Source organism: Populus euphratica, unplaced genomic scaffold (assembly GCF_000495115.2).
Source record: "Populus euphratica unplaced genomic scaffold, PopEup_1.0 scaffold413.1, whole genome shotgun sequence".
In the NCBI taxonomy this organism is placed as follows: Eukaryota; Viridiplantae; Streptophyta; class Magnoliopsida; order Malpighiales; family Salicaceae; genus Populus; species Populus euphratica.
The window spans coordinates 350,311-365,643 of record NW_011500055.1 but is presented as its reverse complement, the minus strand read 5'-3'; the positions used below and the strand labels follow the sequence as shown (position 1 = coordinate 365,643).

The window sequence follows — 15,333 nt, the reverse complement described above, 5'->3', positions numbered from 1 at the left end:
TTGTTTTACAATTTGAAAAATAATTCAAGGCCAGTGAAAGCTTACATCATCGTTAACTTCACGACCTGTAAAGTTAATCAAGATATACGTAAGCTAGCTGGCCGAGATACCCACATTAAAAAAAAAAAAAAATTGCATTAACATTTCGCATGTTGCATTTTGGCCCACGCAAAAATGATCATCTAAACACTAAATTGCTTCTTTCACAGCTCAATTGTAAAGATCATGACCATGGAAGAGATTGCATAAAACTAATTCTCTTCTTTTATTTTTGAAGAATGAACATGGTGATAAGGAAGAATCGATGGCACTGATCAGGTAACATGAAAAGGAGCTGGTACAATTAAAAGTGCAAAACAGTCTTATAAATGAAGATGGAAGCCTGTATTATAAGATAAATTCAAAAAAATAAAAAACAAGTTAGTGCACGATATGCAACACCTGCTTGCTGCAGCAAAGCTCCGAATGAGAATAAATGCTAGGTCAATTCAAAGATCAGTGCGGTAATTTTCTGGCTTATACCACAATGAGAAATCAATTACTTCGCTTTTCAGTTTCTCAGTGGCAGGTGCAATCCTCTCCAAAAGCTGCATTATAAAGACTATCAAATCTATCATCTGGTTCAAACAAGATCACAAAGCACACTAAAGAATTAGGCACACAATGTGAAATCATGAAACAACCAAAGAGTCAAGGTTCACATAGCGTCATTTACAGTTAAATATAGATTATTTGATTTATTTATTTTAGAGTGAAGTGGATTTTGACTCCCATCCATCAGGGAATTTGGAGCGATGTTTTCCTTTCAACAAAAGCAACTTGCTCTAGCAATTTCCTTCTCATCTTTTCTGATGGAAGGAAGAACAAGCTCCCTCATAAATGGGTACTAGATATTTTCCAATTACAACACGAGGGCCCAGCAATTGGTTATTCAAAAATGTGACATTAGAAGCTATGATTATAGTTAATGCCATTGGTGAAATTTTTCATGCCAGTTGTCTATGTCTGCAATTAAAGAGTGGGGAAAACAGAGAAAGAACAAAAAGGTGTTTGATTTTTTCACAGAAAACAAGTGAAGTTTAACCTTGGCATGCAACACACCGTTAGACACCAAAACAGATCTATCAAATCCACAAAACTTTCCACCATCCATGCGATATACTGTCCCCCCAGCCTCTTCAACTATCTGCTTGAAAGGGAAAGGAAAACATTAATATTGAAATATTTAAAACTGACCCTCATTACTAACAAAATTTTGTCCATATTCAACAAATATGATTTGAAAAGGCCTGTTTATGTTAGCTGGGGAATGCTAAGGATGGTGGTTGTGATATTAGCAAGTTGAACAAGTGGCTAGTGAGAGAAATAAACATATTTCCTAGAACAGTGCCACTATATTCACTGTGGAGCTTATGGTTGAAGTCATCATGGATCCTCTGGGGACAGCAATAAGTCAATGACTCAAATGGTAAATTCAATTGATACCTACTCAATCCCTAGCAAGTATTACCTTCTCCATCTTTTTTATAGTTTGAGTAATTTCTATGTGGACACCTACGTAGGAATTCATTACACAGATTGGCAAAGAATTAGATAGTCACCAAAGCAGAAAACTAAGTCAGGAAGCCTTGTCACCATACACAACCAAAGGTAAGTTGAGTTGTTTGTCTTGTCATATGGGATATAACAGGCACCAATACGTTAATAGGTCATTATTCACTCCATTAATAAAGTCCACAATCTCAAACATAGAAATAAAGTCTAATTGCATATCAAGTAAAAGCATTTAAAAAAACAGAATTTTACCAGAACACCAGCAGCCATATCCCATGGCTTAAGACGATACTCCCAATATGCTTCTACAATCCCAAGAGCTACATGGCACATGTCAACAGCAGCAGCACCAAGCCTTTGAACACCCTATGCATTATTAGAGAGCAGAAGAAGAAATACAAAAAGCAATATGTTATGTTAAAAAAGAAAAAACAATAGCCTATCAGACAAGAAACAATTTAAGAGGATAATGGCAATACCCTGCTGACATCAGTAAACTCCTTGAATAGTTCAATGTTAGCGGCCCATGGATCATCATGTTCATATCCAAAGCCAGTCATGAGAAGAGACTGCTCAACCTAAAAAAACCAAAAGGGCAAGGAGAACCAATAGAGATGAGGTGCAATTCAAAAACCATGAACTTGTGAGTTATAATCTACCTTGCTAATAAAGTTAAAATGATCAATTTATGTCATTTGTTTACTTATGCATTTAACTTTTCCCTTTTCATTCTAGAAAAGATATGACACAACATGATAAATTTCATATGTAGATAAAATAATGCAAGTCAATTAACTCTCCATGATGAGTTTACTCTATAAGAGAGTTCAGCTCACTAGTAAGGAATGCTTAATGTTTCAGCATGTATCAATGCAGATTTAAACACACTTCTAGATGATAATTGAAGGGCACATGGTTTTTCTAATCAATATATTCATATTAGATGATTTGATAATGTGTGAAAATTAAAAATCTTGATCAATACATGATCACTTACCTGAGCAGTTGGACTTGCGTGAATTTTTTGGCCATTACAAAATGCTCCTCCACCTGTCATGATTGATGGTAGTTTCATCCATAGATGTACAAAATGACTGATGCAATTAAATAAAGAAAATTACAAGTTAACGCAAAAATTTCTTACCGGCAGTTGCAGAAAATGTGCATGTGTCCCAAGCCATAGGATCACTGACAAACTCCACCTAAAAACAAATGTTAAATTGTCAGCTTCCTTTTTTTTCAGCTGTTTAATGTCAAGTGATTTCTGTTTCCTGTGATCATGTTTTCATCTTTATTTTATGTCAAAAAAGAAATAGACCTTGTTTCGCTTCATTATCTTATAAGAAAAAATTAAGTTTGATCAGTACCACTGAAGCAGCTGCAGGATTTCCTTGAAAAAGAACTCCCACAGAAACCGCAAAGCTAGGATAACCATGAGCAAAATTTGTTGTTCCATCCACACAAATATCAAGGTTTGATAACTTCAAGTCATTTAACATGAAAAAAACAACAATGAGATCTATTCATGCGAAAGTTTTCCAATACATGTCCAGAAAAGCTGCTGATCATTATACTATTAATGATGGCATAATTGATAATTAAAACTGAATTCTAAAATGCTATAACTGTAATTTCAACACCCAGCAAAGAAAAGCTAAAGAAAAGGTGGGAGGGAACCCTTCAAAAAGAGAAAAAAAATGAGTAAAAAGCAAAACAGGAATAATGAACCAGGATTTGAAAGAGACAAACCTAGAGGATCAATGCACCATAGATAATCAGATAATGTATCTCCTATGATTCCTCCCTCCTCCCCAAGAATGAGGTGATCTCCAAAATTCCTTGTAACAACTTCTAAGATAGCAGCCTCACTCATTTTGTCTGCGCCGCGAGTAAATTTTGCCAAGTAGAGTGAAAATTGGCATGGTTTGTTCCAGAATTTGATCAGTTACGAATGTAAACCAACATATCAGGTCCTTCAGAAAATCTTTAACTGAAAAACATTTTAATGACCCATATAGAAGCAAATCTTTCCGTGAATATTTAGGAAAGAAACCCAATAGTAAATACATGCATCATTTTTATGGACTACAAATGGTAAAATGACTACACACTGAACTTTAATGGCCGATCACATGGTCATAATTCTCACTAATGAAATGGATTGCAGTTATTGATGAAAGCTTCTAACTAGATATATTTACTTGTCATTAAGAAGAAAGCCCTTTCAAGGCATCCCATTTAAAATGTATCCATTCTAGAGACATGTACGGCTTTGTGTTTGGGAGCAAAATGTTTATGTGTGCGGTTGTATGTGAGAGTTAACCATCTGTGGGGAAAGGAAAGGAGGAGAAAGATTTGTGAAAAAACACCTTCTAGCCTCTAGAGGCTAGAAGCAAATTTGAGGGCATGACTGTTAATCACTAAATACTTTTATAAGATTCAAATATTTTGATATTGAGAATACTCAGCAGATACAAGGTCAAATTGAGGTTCAAAGCTTCAATTTATCTACTTGAAGGATTTACAGCATCCAAAACACAAGAGATCCACCTTCTGATTCTTGATCACCTGACAACTCAACAGGATTAAAAAGGAATTTGAATTTAAGTAGGCAAGAAAATCAAAACATTTTTAGGGGGCATTTGATGGAAGTTTGAAGCTGGCTCAAAGATTCTTTTTTCTGTCATATATTTTAATTGGATACCATAATCAATTGCAATTGCAATACATCCAATATATTTATAACCATCTTTTAACAAGCAAACCAGAAACAATAGTGTAAAGAATTAACTTTAGTCTACAGAAAAGAGGTAGATGAATTTACTTCATAAAAACAAGTACAAATACAATTAATCCATCGAGATCACCTTGAAACATCTGATCTATCATCTAATTAAAGGTGGACAATAAACTTTGCCCCTCAAGATCATGACACTATGACTACGAATAGGAAAAAAAAATATATAGACATACATCATTAGTTGGGAAACTTTGATAAGTCCTTACTCGGTCACCAAGTCTGTAAGTCCTTTATATGTGATATTTCGAGGCTTATTAACAGCATCCATCACTACCTGGATAGATAAAAAAGAATGTCTAGGAAACTACAGGAAAACTAACATACTTGTCCACAGCCACCTCTAAATTAACAGGTACACAAAGGGCCTCTAAAGCAAAAGAACTTATGTTCAGCAAACTGCCAGCGGAGCCATAATAGTAGTCTTGGTTCAGTTTACTCATACATGATATATGTACAATAGTCAATCATTGAGCCATAGATGTTTAATATAGTCTAATACATACGAATAATAGAACAAAATAAAAAACCTTAAATTTACTCAACACATCCTTGAGAGATATAAAGCATGATGAACATATATATATATATATATAAAGAGCCTTAATTTTAGTAGAACATAACTCAGGCATTTCAGATTAATTAAAACAACAAATAATTTCAGAAGAAATAAAGTTATTATTGCTAAGAAATTGAACAAAAATACAACAAAAGCTCATAAATTTCACATTCCAATCAGCTTATAAATAAACAAATCAAGTTCGAATTAAACACAGAGAAACACCATCAAAGCGCCTCTCTGTCAAAGTTAAAAAATCCACACAAGAAAAGCTAAAAGGGGAGAAACCAAACCTCAGCACCGGTCTTAGCAGCAGTCTCAACAACTTGAATAAGCTGACTGGGAGGTATAGGCCCAGTTGATGAAGCAGCCACTTTAGGATACTTCATCTCTGATAAAGCAGCCTTTATACACACATTTCTTGCTAGTTTCATGCTCAAAAGCTGAAATCTTTGAAGCCCACATTGAGAATTCTCACTAAATCTTTGTGGAACACAAAGTTTTTGAGTGATTTAAGAGAGAAAATGATCTGGGTTTTTGGGAAAACTTAAGGGGAATGTTTGTGGAAAACACTACGGACCTGCTCATTTCAATGCCAATAATGGAGTTCATGATTTTGTGACCATTTGAAGCACAAAGTTTGGACCTTTTTGAGGTATTTGATTGTGGTAGTACTTGTGTTTGTGCCACAGGTTCTGAAGTATCTCTGAAATCCTGTTGTGTCAGTATTAACTAGGAATCTAACGTCGGATTGAGGGTTGTTAGTGATTGAGTGGTGTTTGGTTCCTGATGCGATACACGTCGTTCAATATTAATGGAGGATCAGAGATAAGGATGTAAGAATTTAATAATTTATACATTAACCACCCTTTCAATATATAAATTGCTCGAGTATATTTTCGTTGCCGTTGTCGATTCTTGTTCTCTTTTGATTATTTAATTTTTTTAAATGAAATTTTCAGTGATATAAATTGATTGTGTATTTGCATTTATTGATTTATCAAAATAAACATATTCATAATAATATATTTAAACTCAAAAATAAAAAGAAACACGATGTTAAATACTATAAAGTACATCAAAACCTCCTGCATGGAAATCTCTAATGTGATGCTGTCCAATCTTTGGGATTTTTTTATTTTAAATTTTAAAGGTTGAGCTATTTCTTAGTAGTGGGTTAATTTCTTTGAGATTTGTTTATTTATTTTTGAAGGGCTGCGCCCCTAGGTGTTATTGCAATTAAATCAGAGCAGATTAGAGAGGTGAGATGCTGATATGTTATTGCGATTTTTTAATATGTTATTGCGATTTTTTAAGTAATCTTGACACATACCATGGTTAATATATAGCTTAGAACCATCAGCCCTGTGTTGAATTTCAGGAGGTCGCAGTTCATCAGTCTACAGATTACCAAGAATTCTTACGAGCTCGAAGCTTATTCAACTAAAATGAGGTTTCCTGGCAACACAAAAATGGAGAAGAAGAAGAAGAAGAAGAAGAAGAAGAAGACTAGAAATTATGGTTGTTTCCTGGTAGCTACCCAAGATACGTCATAGCAGTGTATTTTTCCACGATGGTGCTAAAGAGACAATGAATTAGCTTGTGTGGCACCATAAATTTTAAAAAAAAAAAAAAAACCATCATGGCATATGAAAGTTGACCCCTCAACTAGTTTCAATAAAAAAAAAAGGAGAGGAAATAAAATGTTTTCACAATAAATAATTAACAATATAATAATAATATATGCAAACCCTCACGTTTTATATAATTTGTATTTTATGCTTCTTATAAACCCATCCCTAGATGAGGGCTGACAGAAGCTGTGTATGCGTCATGCCTGCTTACGTAACACTCCTGACGTATCACGATTTATTAGTCTCCAAAATAAAATATAAATTAATAAAGCTCGAGCTCATTCTTAATTCTTGTTAAAAAAAATCATGGATTTAGACGTGTCTGGATCCAATTACTCTTGGAATCGGCCTTCAGATTAAGACCAGCGTTGCCCCAGCGCCTTGCTGAAAATTGACTTTATTTCTTATTTTTAAATAACTTGGATTTCCGGATATCATTAACTCGTAATTGTAATGTCAAGTTGAAAAGAAAAATTAAAATCATAAAATGGGAAGAAAATGTAAAAGCTGAAAACCAAATGCATAGAAAGAAATAGACTACATGTGGTCGAATCTTTGAGGTTTTAAGGTGTTAGCTTACGTGGTAATTGGTAAGTGTGTATGCTTCATATATATTAACATGTTGAGTTTGACTCTGCGATATATATAACACAAACACTAAAAGATATTTTATATATATATATATATATATATAATTGTCCAAGACACCATTAAATTTCTTTTTTTTTATATAATCATCAATTTTATAATAAAAACATGGTTATTTAGGTAATATATAGCCATGAAAATAATACAAAAAGACATATTGAGATATGAAAAAGAAAAACAAACAAAACAAATTAAAACATTAATAAATCTTATATTTTTATCTAATATCAATGCAATATCAGATCTCAAATATACAAGCCGATGATTATAGGACTTCAACTAGTAAAAGAAATGGTAAAGGATCATGCTAAAGTAGGAACCAAGATTTGAAGTACCTTTTTAGAAGATAATATTATTTTGAATTGGTTATATATTCCAGATTGTGCTGAAAGATAAATGATTTCAAGTTTTTTGTTTTTTTTTTGGAAATTTTCAGTAAGACAACATTAAAATTAAATAATCTCCAACTATACACATGCTAAAATGAATATTTTTTTTATTAATCAACATTAAAAAAACTAAAATTAATGACTTAGGTTTTGTGTAAAATATCTAGATATTATAGATTGTACCTATATAGTAAATATTATATATAAAAAATATTGTAATCATACAAAGTAACTATATAGTAAATATTATATATAAAAAATATTGTAATCATACTTTTGTGAGGTAATCTCCACAATTATGTTAAGCCTTTCAATTATTCTCACATATATCAAAACTTCCCGCCATTAAAACTCTTCTCCCCCTCTCTCTACTTACAATCGGCCTCCTATCTTCCTCTCTTAAATGGACTTTACAATTGCTATTGTCTTCTTTCCCCATCCAACCGACACTACAGCCCAGCTAGCCAGCCACTTAGAAGTTATTGTTGCTGGTTCCTTCTCCCAACTGCAGTCCAAACCCTTAGTTCCTTCTCCTATGCTTCTGTCATCCCTCTCCACATCATGGGGACAACACCTCCTTCTATCTTTGTGTTGTTCAACACTTATCAAGTTATCTCATTGAAGCTTACAGTCACAAACTATCTCTATTGGTGAATGCAGATGAAACCATATCTTCTTGGACAAGGTGTTTTTCACTTTTTTGATGGCTCAGTGTTGTGTCCTTCCTCTCAGGTTTTCTGACAGTTTTGATGTTTCTTCTTTGTTAATCAACGCCACTTTTCTTTATTAGAAGCAACAAGATCAGCTTATTTTAATCACGCAACTCTCCTCTCTCTTAATGAATGTTCTGCATCTTGTTAGTAGATTATCAAAATAATTTCAAGTTATTTTGATATTAAAAATAAAATGTATAAAATAAAAAATATATATTATTTTAATATATTTTCAAGTAAAAACATATTTTAAAATATAATTTTTATTACAATCTCAAACACACTTCACTTCAAAAATATTCAAGGTTATGGATGTTAAGAAATATATTTGTCTTGTTTTTATTTATTAAGAGTAAAATAATAATTTTAATTTAGTCTATATATAATACTTTTGTATTTAGGTTAAAACAATAAACATATTAATGAGAATTCTAGCCTATTTTTTAATGTTTGTACTTTTTGTGTTAATTAATTTGAATTGCTAAAAGTGTATATGCTTCATATATATTAACATGTTGAGTTTGAATCTCAAAAAAAAAAAAAAACACAAAAAATTAATTTTTTTTATAATTTTTGAAGACACCATTAAATTTTATTTTATTTTTCGTTGTCCAAGACACCATTAACAAAGTATATGCTTAGTAAATCTTATTTTTTTATAAGTGTCCAAAACACCAAAATTTAATGTCATTTGTATTGATTAAAAAATTATATCTCGAATATGTGAACTAATGATTATAAAACTCCAGCCAATAAAAAAGACACTAAAGAATCAAGCTAAAGTAAGAATCAAGACATGCAATAGCCTTTTAGAAGATAATATTATTTCAAACTAGCCATATATTTGAGGTTGTGCAGAAAAATAAAAGATTTTATGCTCTTTTTCAAAAAAAAAAATTAGTAAGACACCATTAAAATTAATAATCTCAAACTATACATATGCCAAAATGAATTAAAAAATTTCTTTGGATTCATCAACATTAACAAAACTAAAATTAATGACTTAGGTTTTGTATAAAATATTTGAATATGTCTGTTTTAATTATTATAATTAAGATCAAGATTGGATAATATCCAATTATATACAAAATTCAATCATAAAAACAAACTTTTCTTACTTTTTCTTACCTTTTGTAGTGGCTCCATGCACGAAACACAACACAGCCACGAAAATAAAGATATCCTAAGTACAATAATTGTTAATAGGGTCGGTGTCCACACGCACTAACATCAGCAGCTTGATTGGCCAAGAATATGGGTGGTGACGCACATGGAGGATGAACAGCTTGTCATGATCGAAGGGCATTCACACATACATGATGCCGAGGTGCTGAACATGGAGGGGAAGGATGCTGCTATATAAACTGAAGAGTAGGGAGCTAAAAGATGTAGAGTATCTTCAACACTATCCATAACATACATTTTCCTAGCTAGCTAGGTATAAGTTACTTACTGTGAGGTCTAGATTTCAAATAATGAGTCAGCACAGTACCTCCCAATCTCAAGGTAAAGTTATTTTTAAATGATTAAGTTACTGGTCTTTTACATGATTAAATTATCAAGTTCATCGATTAAGGATGGGTTGCTCATGATCTTTCAGAAGCATATCCACCACCGAGCCAGCAGGCGCATCGTCCTCCTCGTCCTCCTCCACCACCACAATATTCCGATCCACCACCTGCAGCTGAAAAAAAGAGGCATAAATGGTAGTAATTCAACATTTCATAATTACTCTCCTAATTGTGGATCTAAATGAATATTGTGCGTGCACACATGAGCATGCGCGCATACATACATACACATATACATACATGTATTATACTATTATGTATATCTGATTTTTTTGTTCTTTTTTTTTTTAACACAGTTGGCGTTGTTGTGTGAATTGTTGCTGCGAGTGCCTGGTCTACAGTTGGCGTTGTTGTGTGCGTTGTTGCTGCGAGTGCCTCTCCAATATTTCTTTTTGATGAGCGTGATTCACCATTACTCAAATCACATCTCTGGGAATCCTTGTAGGAAATTGACCTAATTTGTTTGGTATCCATTTATGTAATATATTATCTTTTTCCTGTAATTTGAATCTCAACTATTTCAATTAACTAAGCAGCAACAATGGTGTTTTTCTTTCAAATTAATCTGTACTTTGTATTATTACCTGTGAATCTTATGTTATAATCATTTGTCAGTTGCGTTAAACCAATATGTATAATTAAAAATGGTATAAAGACGTTAACATTAATTCCAAGACAATATAAATGATTATCAAGGGTGTTTCAGCCTATTTTTTAAAATTATTTCTCAAAAAAAAGCAAAAAAAGAAAAAACAACAAATAATATGCTCTAAGACCTACAACTACAACCCGGAGAAGCCATGATACTGTACCCAGACCTGGACATCAACTCCAGAAAGCATCGACAATCTTCATGTGCCTAGGTGACAAAGATTGAGCAGCAAGGAAATAACAATCACAGTCTAGTCTAGGGATGATTTCTGCTCCTTCTCTGTATTTTTAAATGCTTTTCGTTTTGATGTTCTATGATTGTTATGACAGTATGAAATCATGGAATGGATGGTGGGGGCACTAATTATTTACCCTTACACCTCCTTTTATTTTGGTCGGACCCTTTTTTTCTTGGCTAGAAAGACTACAAACGATAATTCTATCATAACGAAGGAGTGAGCTGTTAGGCTGCTTTTGTTTTCTGCTAGTTTTTTTTGTTTGAAGTGAAACAAATAAAGGAAAGTGTTTGATAATAAATAAAACTAGATTCAATGAAAAATTAAGCTTGAATGAAATAATTTTTACATGTTTTTTAATAGAATTTCGTCAAAAAAATTTAAGATTTATTTATTTTTATGTTTTAAAAGTTTTTTCTTGAAAAAATTTTTAAAAAATTATTTTTTTACTTTATATAAAATTTTTCTTAAATAAAATAATTTTTACATGTTTTTTAGTATTTTAGATCATTTTGATGAGTTGATATTAAAAATAATTTAAAAAAATATTATTTTAATATATTTTTAAATAAAAATATTTTAAAAAATAACTACAATTACACTTCCAAATATAACTATAAATATTTTAAATTATTTTAAATTATTTTTTTTAAATCACAGTCACTCTAATGAAGCAAAAACACACTTCGAGTGGCATGGTCATGAGTTGCATGCGTTTTGTTTTGTGCTTTCATAATACAGATAATTACTTCCTAGTCTAGATGATGACGTTGGGAGCATGCTGTGTTTGGCTACTATGAAGTTTCATTGGGCAACATCAGGTCTGGTTTGTATGATAGAGGCAGAGTCTTTTGATTCTTCATTTTGATCTTTCAAAATGACAGAAGGAGTATTTAGTTTTGTTTATGGGTCAGGCTTTTCAAAGACTTTCTTTTATAAAAACAACGTGGGCTGCATGTTATGCTTAGGGAAGCCTGGGCTATTTCTTTTCTTAAGCCCATTTGTTTCTTTCGGACCAGGCATGTGCTGGTTTCGGTTTCAGCTAGAGAGCCCAGCCCGAGTGGATGGGCTAAGTCTTAAAAAGTCTTAAGAGCATGCCGCCTCACAAAATTTGTCATAAAAAATGCAATTTCTTATTTCTTAAAAAACACATTTCGAGAAATTTTTCAAGTTTTGTATTTCTGATTTTTGTAGTTTTTTTTAAAAAAATTAATCTTTGTTTAATTTTAATAATTTTTTAAGTTTTTGAAAGACCATCTTGCAATTAATTTTGAATTACCTATAATTTTATTTTATTTTTACTTTCATATTTAATAAATAGAATTGTAATCTACATGTAAAGTGCTTTTTAATATTTAATAAATTATTTTTCCTTCATAAAAACAACAAAAATAATTATTTCAAAAATACAACTTTGTTTTAATTCCATTTAGCTTATAATAAATTTGAAATTTTATCCTCATCCTAAGTTATAAATAAACCATTTGTTAGAAACTTATTAAAGTCTTTAAATCATATTCAAATCATATAAGGAAGTTTACGTAAAGTAGAGCATGTTACGAGTGTTAAAATCTTTTTTAATTACAAACAATTTTTTATTTTTAAATTTTTTGATAAAATTAGTACAATCAAATTTTTTAGTAATTCTAAACCAAATAATTAAATACTAACTTTCTGGCACTTTCAATGTCACGTTTCCAACAAAGAATTCAAAATCCTTGATTGTGTAAGAATAAAATTCAATTATTGTGTGTGTGTGTGTATATATATATAAAATGTGGTAATTGTTTTTAATTTTTTTGTTCATCAAAAGTGAAGTTAATGGTAATTCTCAATAATGGAAAAAAAATATAAAAATATATTCAACTTTTATTATTTATTTTAATAATTTTTTTCCACCAACTATAATTCAATGCGCACAAATAATATATATTAAGATTTAACTATACTTGATGGTAAATATAATTAAAAGAAATAGGTATGAAGATAAATTTTACAAATATTTTTCGTCAAAAAAATATTTCTTTAATATTAGCAATAATCATAAAAAGTAAAATACAATAACTCATAGTTCAAGTCATTTTTTATTTTTTTTTACTTCTTGTATTTACTAATATAATTGAATATTCTTCAGAAAGCTCCCACGAATTAACAAAAAATAGACTTTTTTTAATATTAATAGTTATTGTAAGAATAGTGATTTAAAAGGATTATTTTATATTATTTAATTTATCCATAATACTAAATTTTAATTAATTTAATTATGTTTCTGTTTTTCATTAAAAAAATTATTAATATCTCCATTTAATTTGAAAAATATGTAAAAGCTCAAGAAAAATATCATAGAAACTATTTAAAATGCAATGACACATAAAACACGACATGACTATGATTTAAAGTTTGTTTGTTTTTGCGGCTGCGGCTACGACTGTGTTTTATTTAAAACGCAGTTGCAGCTGTTTGGTTAAAGAATAAGGAGGTATATTGTTCACCGGATCCCATGTCTTTTCTGCATTGGAATCATAGTATTTGAAAGGCAAGAATTTCTTTTTTTTTTTGCACTGTTTACATTAATTACATTGTTCAATGAAGAGTGTATAGTGATGCACTATTCACTTGCACTGCGTTAACACTCTTTTTTTGTGTTATTTTTTTTAGTGTATTATTTTTTTAATATTTTTTTTAAATTAGTTTAGAGTGAATTTTATACATGATAATATTTTATCTAATTTATTACACACTAAAAAATTATAAAAACTGTAACTCTCGTCGAATATATTTTGTATGTAATGGAACTATAGATGGTTTCATAGAATAATAAAAAATATTTTATATAAAGTATGATTTATTTCATGATATAATAGCAATAATTAAATTCATAATATTTAAATTAAAAATTATCATTATTAATATATATTTTTAAATTATTTATAACCTCAATTTTAAAAGAATTCTTAACCAAATATATTAAATAACTTTTTATTTAACCATAATTTCAACCATGGTTTTAACCAAATACTTATTTTTTAAATTAATCTTAACTAAAAAAAAATTTTATAAATTTTTTTTTTTAAATTATAACCACAACAACTACTATAATAACATAAATACTTTTCATCAATAAGACATATGGCTAGATGGAGTACATACATTAATTAAGTTGATGAAATGGCTTAATAAATATGGGTCAGAGGAGAGAGCTTTAATTATAATGATTAATTTTTAATTAACTTCAATAACTTTAATTCGGCTTGACCAGGGCATAGGCTTGACCAGCTCTATTTGGAATTCCGTTACAGGAGTGTTATTAAAAAGAAAATTATATATTTTCGATCAATTTAATGTCCTAATATTAAAAATAAAAATAGATTTATTTTAATATATTTTATAAAAAAATGCTTTAAACAATAATTACCTTCTATAAATATGCTTCTAGAAGAGAAACCCTTAACGCGGTCATCTTAATTCCTCGGAGAAAATGCAAATACTTTGACAATATCGCGGGTTGAACTTTGAATTGGTGACAGCCCTTGCTTCTTTGAACACATCGATCAAATTATTCAAAGGAATGCCAATTGTCACAGCACGATTGGTCTTGGAATCTTCCCATGCATGTAAGAAGCCGCCATTGACGAAAATGTTTTCACATTATAAAATTTAAGCAGCTAGCCAGCCAAGCCCTTAAGACATAAATCTTGATCATATACCAAATAAGTATTTCCAGAGGGAATCATATTTTGATTTCAGTAATGAGTTACTACAACAATCAGTATCAAGCTCCTGCAGGTAATTCAATTTATGTTCAGATCTTTGAAAATTAGCGCCTTTCCTTTATGATTATGTGATTTAGCAAGAAAGTTGGTCAATTTATAGTTAATGAATTGATGATTTTCAGGTATGTATGCTCCACCACCGCCACCAGGTTCATATAATCCACCAAACCACCAGGTGTATCCTCCTCCACCACAATCTTATCCACCGCCGGTCCAAGGGTATCCTCAAGGCCATTACGTTGCGCCACCTCCGATGGGTTACCCTATGAAAAATGGTCCTCAACACCCCCAACAGCCACCTCCTCCTCCAGAAACTAAGCACAGGGGTGATGGATTTTGCAGCGGATGGTAATTAAAATTTTAATTTTCTTTCTCTTAATTAATTTGTATCTAAATAATTATTCACAGTTTTTACTTATTTATTTATTTATTTTCCTGTGTGACACAGTTGTGCTGCCTTATGTTGCTGCTGCCTCTTGGACATGTGCTTTTAGGGACTACGAGTGATTCTTTGTAAAATTTGTAGCTTTTATTTATCTCCCCTTGTGTTTCTTTCTTGTGGGAAATTATCATCCCTTTTTTTTTTATGTATTCTTTATCCACACAATAATATTTATTAAAAAAATTACGTGCTCTTTAATTCTTTTCTCCCAAGAGTATTCAGTAGACCCAATACAAACCTGCTCAATAAGTACTAATTTATATAATTATATAGATTATATTTTTAAATTTTATTAAATAATTTAAGTTTGTAAGTTGAAATATTTTTTTGAATTAAAGTCTAAATGATAAACCGGAAAAGAATTTG

General features: G+C 30.7%; 3 protein-coding genes across 3 annotated transcripts; 2 read left to right on the top strand and 1 right to left on the bottom strand.

Moving 5' to 3' along the window:
- Nucleotides 1-241: 241 nt before the first annotated feature.
- Nucleotides 242-5,721, bottom strand: LOC105107842 (phosphatase IMPL1, chloroplastic). Its single transcript, XM_011001907.1, is given in 11 exon segments — nt 242-587; nt 1,085-1,186; nt 1,807-1,920; nt 2,034-2,132; nt 2,552-2,604; nt 2,699-2,756; nt 2,922-3,010; nt 3,304-3,437; nt 4,561-4,628; nt 5,204-5,404; nt 5,406-5,721. Coding segments are annotated over 11 exon segments (1,134 nt in total). The 5' UTR covers nt 5,523-5,721; the 3' UTR covers nt 242-488.
- A 3,820-nt stretch (nt 5,722-9,541) lies between these two features.
- On the top strand, nt 9,542-10,404 carry LOC105107841 (mulatexin-like). The gene is made up of 3 exons (XM_011001906.1): nt 9,542-9,800; nt 9,895-10,000; nt 10,162-10,404. Exons 1-3 carry the CDS (start codon nt 9,770-9,772, stop codon nt 10,259-10,261), a joined length of 237 nt encoding a protein of 78 aa, XP_011000208.1. The 5' UTR covers nt 9,542-9,769; the 3' UTR covers nt 10,262-10,404.
- A 3,982-nt stretch (nt 10,405-14,386) lies between these two features.
- Nucleotides 14,387-15,177, top strand: LOC105107840 (cysteine-rich and transmembrane domain-containing protein A-like). The gene is made up of 3 exons (XM_011001905.1): nt 14,387-14,538; nt 14,648-14,873; nt 14,974-15,177. The coding sequence occupies exons 1-3, from the start codon at nt 14,502-14,504 to the stop codon at nt 15,017-15,019; spliced, it is 309 nt and encodes a 102-aa protein (XP_011000207.1). The 5' UTR covers nt 14,387-14,501; the 3' UTR covers nt 15,020-15,177.
- The last annotated feature ends 156 nt before the right edge of the window (nt 15,178-15,333 follow it).

Excerpts from the sequence above, each read along its gene's own strand:
- LOC105107841 (XM_011001906.1), top strand. The coding sequence starts at position 9,770 with ATGAGTCAGCACAGTACCTCCCAATCTCAAG. Across the intron at positions 9,801-9,894 it reads CAGTACCTCCCAATCTCAAG|AAGCATATCCACCACCGAGC; the intron begins GTAAAGTTATTT and ends ATGATCTTTCAG. Across the intron at positions 10,001-10,161 it reads GAAAAAAAGAGGCATAAATG|TTGGCGTTGTTGTGTGAATT; the intron begins GTAGTAATTCAA and ends TTTTTAACACAG.
- LOC105107840 (XM_011001905.1), top strand. The coding sequence starts at position 14,502 with ATGAGTTACTACAACAATCAGTATCAAGCTCCTGCAG. Across the intron at positions 14,539-14,647 it reads TCAGTATCAAGCTCCTGCAG|GTATGTATGCTCCACCACCG; the intron begins GTAATTCAATTT and ends GATGATTTTCAG. Across the intron at positions 14,874-14,973 it reads GATGGATTTTGCAGCGGATG|TTGTGCTGCCTTATGTTGCT; the intron begins GTAATTAAAATT and ends TGTGTGACACAG.